This window comes from Aricia agestis, chromosome 20, assembly GCF_905147365.1.
Source record: "Aricia agestis chromosome 20, ilAriAges1.1, whole genome shotgun sequence".
In the NCBI taxonomy this organism is placed as follows: domain Eukaryota; kingdom Metazoa; phylum Arthropoda; class Insecta; order Lepidoptera; family Lycaenidae; genus Aricia; species Aricia agestis.
The window spans coordinates 10,437,398-10,448,728 of record NC_056425.1 but is presented as its reverse complement, the minus strand read 5'-3'; the positions used below and the strand labels follow the sequence as shown (position 1 = coordinate 10,448,728).

At 35.6% G+C, this 11,331-nt stretch overlaps 1 protein-coding gene across 2 annotated transcripts; it reads left to right on the top strand.

Moving 5' to 3' along the window:
- The first annotated feature begins 8,425 nt into the window (after positions 1 to 8,425).
- On the top strand, positions 8,426 to 11,092 carry LOC121737283 (holotricin-3-like). Of its 2 annotated transcripts, XM_042128915.1 has the most exons (3): positions 8,426 to 8,488; positions 10,583 to 10,748; positions 10,779 to 11,092. In XM_042128915.1, the coding sequence occupies exons 1-3, from the start codon at positions 8,474 to 8,476 to the stop codon at positions 11,012 to 11,014; spliced, it is 417 nt and encodes a 138-aa protein (XP_041984849.1). In that variant the 5' UTR covers positions 8,426 to 8,473; the 3' UTR covers positions 11,015 to 11,092. The 2 variants fall into 2 exon arrangements, with proteins under 2 accessions (XP_041984849.1, XP_041984848.1); XM_042128914.1 differs by having other exon boundaries at positions 10,583 to 11,092.
- Positions 11,093 to 11,331: the final 239 nt, after the last annotated feature.

Sequence of the window (11,331 nt, the reverse complement as noted above, 5' to 3'; positions counted from 1 at the left end):
CTGATCACGACGGCATCCTTACCGATGTCGGATCCGATCTTGTATGTCGTGTTGGCGACAGACTGGAATATATCGGTGACCAGCGAACCAACGAACGATTCTATATCGGTTATGAAACTCTCGATCGCCCCGAAGAGTCCAGTACCGTTTGCAGGCTTCGCCATGGACGCCGGTAGAAGTAGGGCTATACAGAACAGCGCCTGAAAAAAACAGGCCTTGTAATATAAATAACTAGATGACGCCTGCAACTAGGAAAAGGACATAGGAAAACGGTACACTTTTCCTATGTCCTTTTCCGGGATCAAGTATCTCCATACCCATGGGCGTAGCCACACTGGGGCAAGCTGGGGCGCTTGCCCCACCCGGGCTCTGACCTAACTAAACAAAAACATTTTTTTTTTTTAACTTATTACAATCATAATAATTATTCGTAAGAAAGTTATACAAAAAAATAGTCCACATTCAAAAAGTGCGATGAAAACAAAAAGTCCGCACGATTTACGATTTAGTGATTATAAGACGTATGGATATGAGGATATTATTAGATCCAGTATGGAAGGTAGGTACCAGTGTAACACACAGTTCACACGCTGCAACACTCGCGCGTGAGAATCTGCGCTCGAAGAGCCTTTCGAATCATGAGAATAGCCCCCGATCGTGATACATGTCTCTATAAGTGGATTTCTTCGTCAAATTGAACTTTTGACATAATATTACGTTAATTATAAAGTTTCAATCCCTGTTGATTTCCCTAGTGGAATTTTGAAAATCCTGTTTAAAAATTCTGAAATTTTCATAGCTTTACAGATAACATGTCTATCTATTAGTGAACGAATTTTTAAATATTATGTTTTAGTAGGTCTGAACTCGGAAGATTACCCTATAACATTTTATAACATCACAAACTATACCTCTTTATAATATCAGTATTCAGTACGGATGTTAGTTCTGAACAAGATTATAATAATTTACTTAATTCGAGTGTAAAACTAAAGGAATGAAGAAAAGGTATTTCAGCCTGAAAATGTTAAGAAATATTTTCAGGCTGTAATACTTTAAAGTACAGTCACATAATATACAGTGTGTAACAAAAATAAGTGATAATACTTTTGGGTATGTATGTGTTCCTTGTAGAGAGTTCACTGTGAAAGTAGCAGCTCTGAAAGACGAATTTTTTTTTTAATTTTTTATGGGCAAGGGCCCGATCGTCACGTTTCCCCATACAAAAGGGAAAAAAATTTTGGTCTTTCAGAAAGTAGAAGCTTTCACAGTGAATTCTCTACAAACATACACACCCTAAAGTATTATCACTTATAGTTATTTTTAATACACCCTGTATATTAGTAGTGGTACAGTATGTACTGTACAATGTACTTTGTAAATGTACAGTCGAACTCAAAACATTTTGTTCAGGACATTGTAATGTCCTTAACAAAATGTTTTCAAACTTTCGTTTAGGACATTGTACAATCCTTTAATTGTACTATCAGAGAAACTCGTTTGCCCCCTCATTTAATAAAAAAAAATCAAAGGGGACAGATATCAGAGAAATTGATTCTTTAGCAGTCCATAGATAAAAAAATGCATATTTATAGTTTCAGTCAATGATTTTAATCATAAGCCGAACAAATGACGTAAGACTTATGTGTGCCCATCTGCCTATGGGGCACATTATTATCATTTATATTCATCATTTATAGGATCATATATTATATGATCCAATATAAATCAAGGAAGAAATAAATCATATTATGTCATCATAATTATGTCTATATTACATTATTCAATATAAATGACTCAATGATCTAGGATCCAATATAAATGATAATCTAATATTATGGCCCTTAGAATCAATTTCTTTGTAATAAAATTTAAAAGATAGGACTACATTCATACTATAGTACAATAGGACTGTACAATGTCCTAAACGAAAGTTTAAAAACATTTTGTTCAGGACATTACAAACGTCCTGAACAAAATGTTTTGAGTTGGACTGTACATTTTACAAAGTACATTGTACATTTTACAAAGTACATTGTACACTGTACAGTGTGTACAATGTACTTTGTAAAATGTACAGTCCAAAATTTCCTCTCCACATATAACTACTTAATATTAATTCATGATGAAAATAAATAATATATGCCAATTACTTTTAAATTTTATTAACATTCATTACAATTATTTACATCACTGTCGAATTATTTTACACCATTTTGATTATTGAGTACGTTAATTTTAGCAAGGCCGTTTCCAATGTCGCTTAATATGGCTACTCCACTATCTTTTCTGATTGTTGTAGGCGCATACACACTCGAAGTAGCGAAGGACATCGCAGACATAACCAGAACTATGAGGGAGGTGATCTAAAATAATAATATGATAAGATTATAATATTAAATTGTTAAAATAGAGCCTGTATCCCACTACATTGTATTCAGGGACCCTTTTTATAATTAAGCGCAATAGGACTAACAGCCGCATTCAGAGGCGAATATTAAGAGGAGTTTTTTCCATACAAACGTTGTCCCCTGTTTCCTCCCTGGATAATGCTAGTAGAGTTATAATTTTTTTCCTGAATATCTATCTACGGCCACTAATACAATGTCCCTATGTTTTCTTTTTTTTCATAATTTAATTATTAAATAAGATATGAACGTTCAAAAACCCAATAAATGCCCAGATTTTCCGCTGTGTTCAAACATCCAGAAAACAGATTTGGCTAAATTATACAAAAAAACTAAAACATAGGAATACAGCTCAGGCCTTTCTTTAATCTTTAATGAAAAAACTACTTAAATCGGTTAAGTTTTGGAGAAGGAATCAGGGGACAACAAATCGTTGATTTTCTGCAACTGTCTCTATATCGCGTTCCGCGGTATAGGCTTGAGGTAAGGGAGACAGCTATAGATATTACACGTACTTTTTTGTAATTTCTCTAGCCCCTGGTGTATCCTCTTAATAATTATAGTGAGTGTGGCAAAGCGTGCCTACCCGCAGGGCCGGACCGTGAGCTTACGAGGCCCTGCTGAAACTACTTAGGGCCACAACATTTTAACTGTCATTTCGTAGTACCAACACCTAAATTGTATAATAAACCTTGATCGTAGGATTCTCAGGGATACCAACAAAAAATTATGAATTCTTTCGCATTATCGTCTATTTTTGACTTGACTTAGTTGGGGTCGGAGACCCTTGAATTCATCGGGCCCTGGGCTTAAGCCCAAATAGCCAGATGGTAGATCCGGCCCTGCCTACCCAGCAAGTGCGCCAAATAGTTATATGGAGCACTTGCCGGGAAGGCGCACCTTGCCACACTCACTAGACTTAATTGTAATTATATGAAGATGTTGACATAAGCTCCATACATTATTTTCATTAAATTACAGTTTAACCATCATTAAAATATGTCTCTGAGAGCAACCGTTACATTAAAGCTTTGACACCACACTGCATTTAGGAACCCTTATCATAATTTAACTAAAATAATAGGAAGTAAGGCCTTCTAAGGGGCCAAGCCTTGCCTAACTATTACCGGGCCCTGAAAAAGTGTGGTGGAATATCGGCTTTATTCTTTTCCTGTATAACATAGTTCACAAATATGCCATATAAATATAATATGAATACATAGTATTATATATAATATTTTATTTCAATATAGGAATTTCAAATTGTTATATTTAAAATTGTTAATATTCTTACCTTTTTCCAAAATATTTTTACAAATTTCGAACTTATCAAAATACCAATGCTTTTTAAACGCTCGACAAAACTTTTGTCAAACTCGCGATATACTTATATTTTCGCAAGTACTTATTTAAATTGTATTAAGTAAGTATAATAATAAATCTAATGAAGGTGTTTTCTTTCATTTTTAGGAATCTTATTAAAAATAGAGATGTTAAGAAAATTTAGTATTAACATAGATTTCCTTAATCTATAAGTATATATATATAGGTAGAGCTAGTTAACCATAAAGTTAATATACCTAGCGGAATAGACAAAGGCCTGAGCAAGCGAAATGTCACTATCAGTAACACTGCGTGATAAAACCGACTTCAAATTGTACGTAATTAAGAATTAAAATTCCCTATCTCAAAAACTACTGAACCGATTTTGATGAAACTTGCAGTATTCCCTAAGTTAAAATTGTTCAACCTAGTACACCTAGTACAACAACTATCTAGTTCAACAGAAAAAGAATCACCTAAATCGGACTTGTAGTTCCGGAGATATGCGTGCACAAACATAAAAACATACATACATACATAGTACATACATACATACATACATACACTTTTGAAATTTGGCACATTTGTTCAGAAGCTGCTATAGATTAACAACATATATACAAAAATTGGACAGTTCTGGAAATATTACTTACATACATACGCGTCGAATTGATAACCTCCTTTTTTTTGAAGTCGGTTAAAAAGAGACAGCAGAACTCTTTTTTTGACGTCCAGTCGGCACTTATCGGCACGTTGACAATTTAATCTCACAGAATTCATGTTCAAATTTCAATCATGCTTGTGTACTTAAGTGTATACGTATTACGTACATATTATATTTTACACACAGATGTAAACCAATTTCGGTTTCCTTTGACAGCTCGAGATTGTTGCTCTATTCCGCTAGGTATACTAACTTTATGTTAAGAACATAATATTTGAACAAGACTATACTGCAATCAAAATAATGAAACACCAGATTTCAAAATATGTTATTGTAATATTTTGTACTTCGATGCTGACCATTTTTTATCTTCAATTGGGGAATCTTATGCAAAGGTCAGACCAGAGGACGCTAATTCTTTTTTTTACTGTCTAATGTCTATGCTGGTGCTGCTCTTATTTTAAAAACTGTGATCTCAATAGAAAAAACGACAGCTAACAAGTAATTTTGTGGGATTTTGTGAGGCAACTTTTTTAAATTCATTTTTTGGAATGTTTGTTCTTTAAAAAAATTAAACTTACCAAAAAGAAACGCATTTTGCCTTACAGCTGACTCTTCGCTTGCTTTGGAATACTGTTTAATTGTGTTTTTGTCACTTAAAAGCACAATTTAAATATGGTTTTCAATGCAATTAAAATCTAATAAATTCATGTCAAATATACACGATCTGATGAAATGTTTTTAGGGTTCCGTAGCCAAATGGCAAAAAATGGAACCCTTATAGATTCGTCATGTCTGTCTGTCTGTCCGTCCGTATGTCATAGCCACTTTTCTCCGAAACTATAAGAGCTATATCATTGAAACATGGTAAGTAGATATAGTCTGTGAACCGCATTAAGATTTTGATGCAAAAATAGAAAATTATTAAAAAATATTTCCCCCTTGCCCCCCTCCCCTCCCCCCTCTTCTCCCGCCCCCTCCCTATAATGCGTAATTCAAATGCAACCCCCTTGAATTGTTTGCGGGAGAGACTCTTCCAAAGTGGTAACATGTGTGTGTCCCCCCCCCCTCTAACTTCTGAAGTAGGGGCATGATAAGTCTAAAAAAATATATGATGTAAGTACACTACTATAAAAACTACCAACGAAAATGGGTTTGAACGAGATCTAGCAAATAGTATTTAGGGGTCCCCATAGGTACAACTGATAGGTGTGTGTGGGTACTACGTGTGGGCGTGGGGTATCTATGGATAGGTCATTTTTCAAAAATCATATTGAGGTTTCTAATATATATTTTTTCTAACCTGAATAGTTTGCGAGAGAGCCTCTTTCAAAGTGGCAAAATGTGTCGTCGTCCCCCCCCCCTCTAACTTCTAAAGTAGTGGCATGATAAATCTAAAAAATATGTAATATATATTTCGTTGGTAGTTTTTATAGTAATTTAAACATCATATTATGATGTACATTACTATAAAACTACCAACGAAAATTGATTTGAACGAGATCTAGCAAGTAGCTTTTTTTATACGTCATAAATGGTAAACCTTGATTTAACTTTCATTCAATCAACTGAAATATAGAAATAAATCAAAAACCTTTTAATTTCATAAAAATAAACCTTATCGCTGTTGCGGAACCCTTCATGGGCGAGTCCAACTCGCACTTGGTCGTTTTTTTTCATATTCATTTTTATGAACAATAAAACAAAATCGTGAATAAAACATCGCAGTTGTGCTTTATTTATCAACCAACTGCGCAAAAGAGGGTATGTTTTTTAGAAGTTATAATGAATTACCTAGGGGCTAGGACTATAACTCCAGTCAATTTAGACATTCGAAGCTGTAATTCCAAGTTGAAATTCCACCAAGCTGAAAATCGGTAATATTAATATATATATATATATATATATTATATATATATATATATATATATATATATATATATATATATATATATATATATATATATATATATATATATATATATATATATATATATATATATATATATATATATATATATATATATATATATATATATATATATATATATATAGAGGTCGAGTTTCTTTATATGACGAATTTCGTGAAGGGTGGCCTTCAACTGCCGTCAACGAAATTAATGTGGCTACTGTTAAGCGGATAATTGAAGAAAACCCGTTGATTACCTATGAGACAATTTGAGGACTATTGGGGATTGGTATGAGCCAAATTAAAAAAAAATTACACGAAGAATTGTGAGTTCGGAGACTTTGTTGTCCTTGGACCCCTCATGAACTGACAGCGGAGCAGAAGCGGGCTCGCGTGGAATGGTGCTCACAGATGCTACTGAAGCACGCCCACAGACATTCTAATGCTGTTTATGACATTGTCACAGGAGACGAAACGTGGATTTGTTGTTTTGAACCCCAAAAAGAACAGAAATCTTGTGAGTGGGTGTTTGAAAATGAGAACAAGCCAACAAAAGTGAGGCAGGCGAGAAACGTTGGTAAGAAAATGATCGCGTTTTTTTTCTGATCTACGGATCCCATCTGTACAATTCCACTTGGAGATCAAAAGAGTGTTAATGCTGAGTGGTATACTACCATTTGTTTACCCAGGATATTAGACAAGATTCGCGAAAGACGACCAAAAAGCCGCATTCTCCTACATCACGACAACGCCTCTTCACACACGGCCAACAAAACAAAGTCATTTTTAGGTTCCGAAAAATCACAACTCGTCACCCATCCTGCACATAGCCCCGACCTAGCACCCTGTGATTTCTGTATTTTTTCCCAAAATTAAAGATTTAATGAGAGGTTTCACTTTTACCAACTCCGAAGAGGCAGTGATAGCGTTCAATCAGCACGTAGAAAACATGCCTTGAGATCTGTGGTCCTCCTGTTTTAAAAAATGGTTCGATCGCATAAAAAAGTGTTTAGAATGTAAAGGAGAGTATTTTGAAAAGCAATAAACATAATAATTTGGTTATAACACGTCGTTTTTTTAAGTGACGCAAAACTTTCAGTGTGACCTACGTATAAATAAAATTAGAGTGTCTGTTTGTAATATTGAAATAACCGTTTTTTACTACATGCATATGAATATTTGGATGTTACAGATACAAAAATAACAATTTTTTTAATTTTTGTCTCTCTGTATGTCTGTCTGTTTGTTCCGGCTAATCTTCGAAATGGCTGGATCAATTTAGACGCGACTTTTATTGGCAGATCTATACATAAAAATAAATAAATGGTATCTAATTTGGATCATTTCTTATGCAACAACAAAAGAATTTCGAAAATCGGTCCACAAACGGTGGAGTAAAATACATAGGTAAATCATAAAAAAAATAAAAAATATCCTCCTCCTTTTTGGAAGTCGGTTAAAAAGTAGCCTAAGTTACTCCTTATTACATCAGCTATCTGCCAATAAAAGTCACGTCAAAATCGGTCTAGCCATTTCGAAGATTAGCCGGAAAAAACAGACAGACATACAGACAGACGAAAATTCTAAAAATTGTTATTTTGGTGTCTGTAACATCTAAATATTCATATGCATGTAGTAAAAAACGGTTATTTCAATATTACAAACAGACACTCCAATTTTATTTATATGTATAGATTATATTGGTGATCATTTACTAATTTTGGTGATCGTTTACTACTTTTGGTTTAACAATGATTTAATTGGAGTCATTTTGCATAACCTAGATAGCGAGATGTTAAATCTTTAGCTATCATTTTTAATTAAAAAGTGTATTTTGGTGATCGTTTACTATTTTTGTCTATGAAATGTTACTATTTCTGGTGATCAGTTAAGTAATTATAAGCCAAAAAATATTATTTTGTATGGACTATCCTTGTGGGCAACTCTGTGTGTGTCTGACGCCCTCTGACCGCTGCAGGTTCGTACATAATATAATAGTGTGTTCATGACCACTCATAAAAATTGCTATCATCGCGATAGCAAGTTTTATGAGTGGTCATCACGTGGTCGTGACCAATGACCAATAAAATATATTAATTAAATATTATAAGGCTTCAAATCGCTATATATAAGCAGTATGTAGCTTCGATTAGGTTGTAGACCGTCAAAATGGCCAAAGGAATGGTAAGACTTGTTTATTATTTTTATTATTTATTCCTCGTATAACATAAACTTAAAAAGCCAAAAAAAGTTAAATAATTTTATAAAAATATGCTCCCTCACCGGGAGTTCGCTTGTAATAGTATTGGATCCGACCGTAAATTCCTGCAGGAATCGTTTTTTTCGATTAAATATATTTTAAAATAATCTTTAGAATGGATTAATGTTGGGTTGCCTTGTCAAAAGTAGCCGCAAGTACCTCTAATTAAGTTGAATGTTCATGAGATAAATGCATAATTTGCATGTATATTTTTTTCAGTAAATTTTACATTATTTGAAAGAAAATGACGTGAGAAAATAAGGTATAAATGGTTGCCAGCTCTAAATCGATCGATCATTTTTTAAGGGAAATAATAAAACGAGTGAATAAAAAATTACTTTGCGACTGATGATGAACATACTGTTTTAATAACATGAGCGGTATTAATTTGACTAAGCGAAAAATAAACTAAACTAACGACTAATATTGATTTATAATAAAATCCAGAACGAGCTTACAAAATGTGGATTGCGATTAATCTATTTCAGATATTAAAATTCTATCCGAGCGACTGTATTACTAACGGCGGTTCCCAATATTTGATCTATCTCTGGTTTGGCCCTACTAGAGATAGGAATAGCTCACATTAGACATTAGAGACATATATTTTATGTCAATTGTGAGCTATTACTATCTCTAGTAGGGCAAAACCAGAGATAGATCAAATATTGGGAACGGCCGTAAGTGAGCGACTGGAAATACATAGCGGGCAACTTCAATATTAAATATAGATTAAATTTTTCTAAGTGAGGTTATATATTACGAGCTACTAAAAAGTTCATTTTGAGAAAACTTTTGTGAGCTGCTTTATTAACGATAATTATATTTGAGGCTTTATATTTTATATTTTGATACGTGTTTTAATGAAAACTACATATTGTTAAATGCGTGCGAATTCGAATGGGGGCGGGGCGACGAATCGTTGCAGTCAGGTGAGTTGGGCTGCGGACCAATACGACTTTTTTGGGTTAGGTTAGATGGCTAAGGCGGGAGCGTAGCGCAGCGAAGCTCCCGCCTTATTAATGATTTTTATACATAAACGGGGGTTGCCATCACTTTTGTATATGACAAATGTTCAGGCCTACAATTATTATGCCTGGCATTATTTGAGGACGTCGAGAATTCGCAAGATTGCTATTTTTATTTAACAGGCGTTTTTATTTTTATGTGTATTGTCCTGTCATTCCTCAATGTCATTCCTTCTTCTTTACTATTGAATACACGCAAGTTTCTATTACGGGCTTTCATTTTACTCAATTAGAGGTACTTGCGGCTACTTTTAACAAGGCAACCCAACATTAATCCATTCTATACGTTCTAAAGATTATTTTAAAATATATTTGATCGAAAAAAACGATTCATGCAGAATTTTACGGTCGGATCTTAGGATATAATGTAAGTTAACGCTACAGAGTCGAGCATTACATCAGTAAGGGAGGATAACTGAGCATATTATGCACACATTGTAATGATGTAATATCTAGATACAACTTGTAACATAATGCTAAGAGAAGGTAGGCATTCACGAGCGATCCATATGGATTTCGCGCCATTGGCTCGATACTCGATGTCGCGCCGCGTCAAATTCATGGCATTCACGAACACGCCAACGAGCCTTTCCATTTAATCATTTTGAGTGTAGGCATTGACAGCACCGGACGTGTTTTAAACGCAAAGTAAAATCAATATGGCGTATTTGGCTCGCGAGTAACTAACACCATTCACGAACGAGCGAGCCGTATAATGGCACGAGAGCGACCGGACCATTGGTTTTCTGCATTCACGAGCGCGCCGCGCCAATTGGCAGTTGGAATTCCATCGCGTCGAGCCGATCCATTTGGACCGACAGTGCTAAATAGATCAGTGGATCGCTCGTGAATGCCGCCCTAATATCTGAGGACATGACAGCGCTCTCTATACTTTAGGGTCAATTCAGTACAAATTTAGAAATGCATCTACGTGTCGCGTTGCGGTTTTAATTGACCATTTTGTTCCTACTGTGATCTACTTTAATGCAGCTGAGTTTGACGGTGGCGCTGCTGTTGTCGGCGATGTGCGCTGTGGAGGGGCAGAGCGCCGCGAGCGGGGCGGCGGCGGCAGGGGGCGGGGGCTTTGGAGGACCAGCCTCGGCGGCGGCAGCGGCAGCGTCCGGAGGCGGATATGGCGGACCCGGATATGGCGGAGGCGGATATGGCGGAGGCGGATATGGCGGAGGCGGATACGGCGGAGGCGGATATCTGCCAAACGGATATGGTCCTCAGTATGTTTATAATCCGTATCCTAACACGTTCCTCCCTCGCCGGACTACTTCCAGCTACGTTTTTGCACCGACCGATTCTAAAAAAAGGAACGGACTCGGCTTCATCAGTGACATCCTGAACCACGCGATCAAACTCAACGCCCTTAACAACAGCAATGGCGCTCCCAACCCCGCAAATAAGTACAGCTAGTGGCTAGTACTTAATATTGTAACCAGGGCCTACTACGAAACCGTTTTAAGACTCAATGACGACCTCTGTGGCTCAGTGGCTGAGTGTGTGGCAGCTTAAGCCGATTTCGAAAACTTCGAATCCCGCCGACGGAACAAAAAGTTTTTATTGTTCCCGGGTCTGGATGTGTATTAAATATTATGTGTATGATATAATAAAAAAAAATTAATATAATATGTATTGTATAAAAGTATTAAATATATTTTCGTTGTCTGGTACCTACACAAGTCCTTCAGGGACTTAGCACAGGGCCAGACTGACGTGGTGTGAAGCGTTCA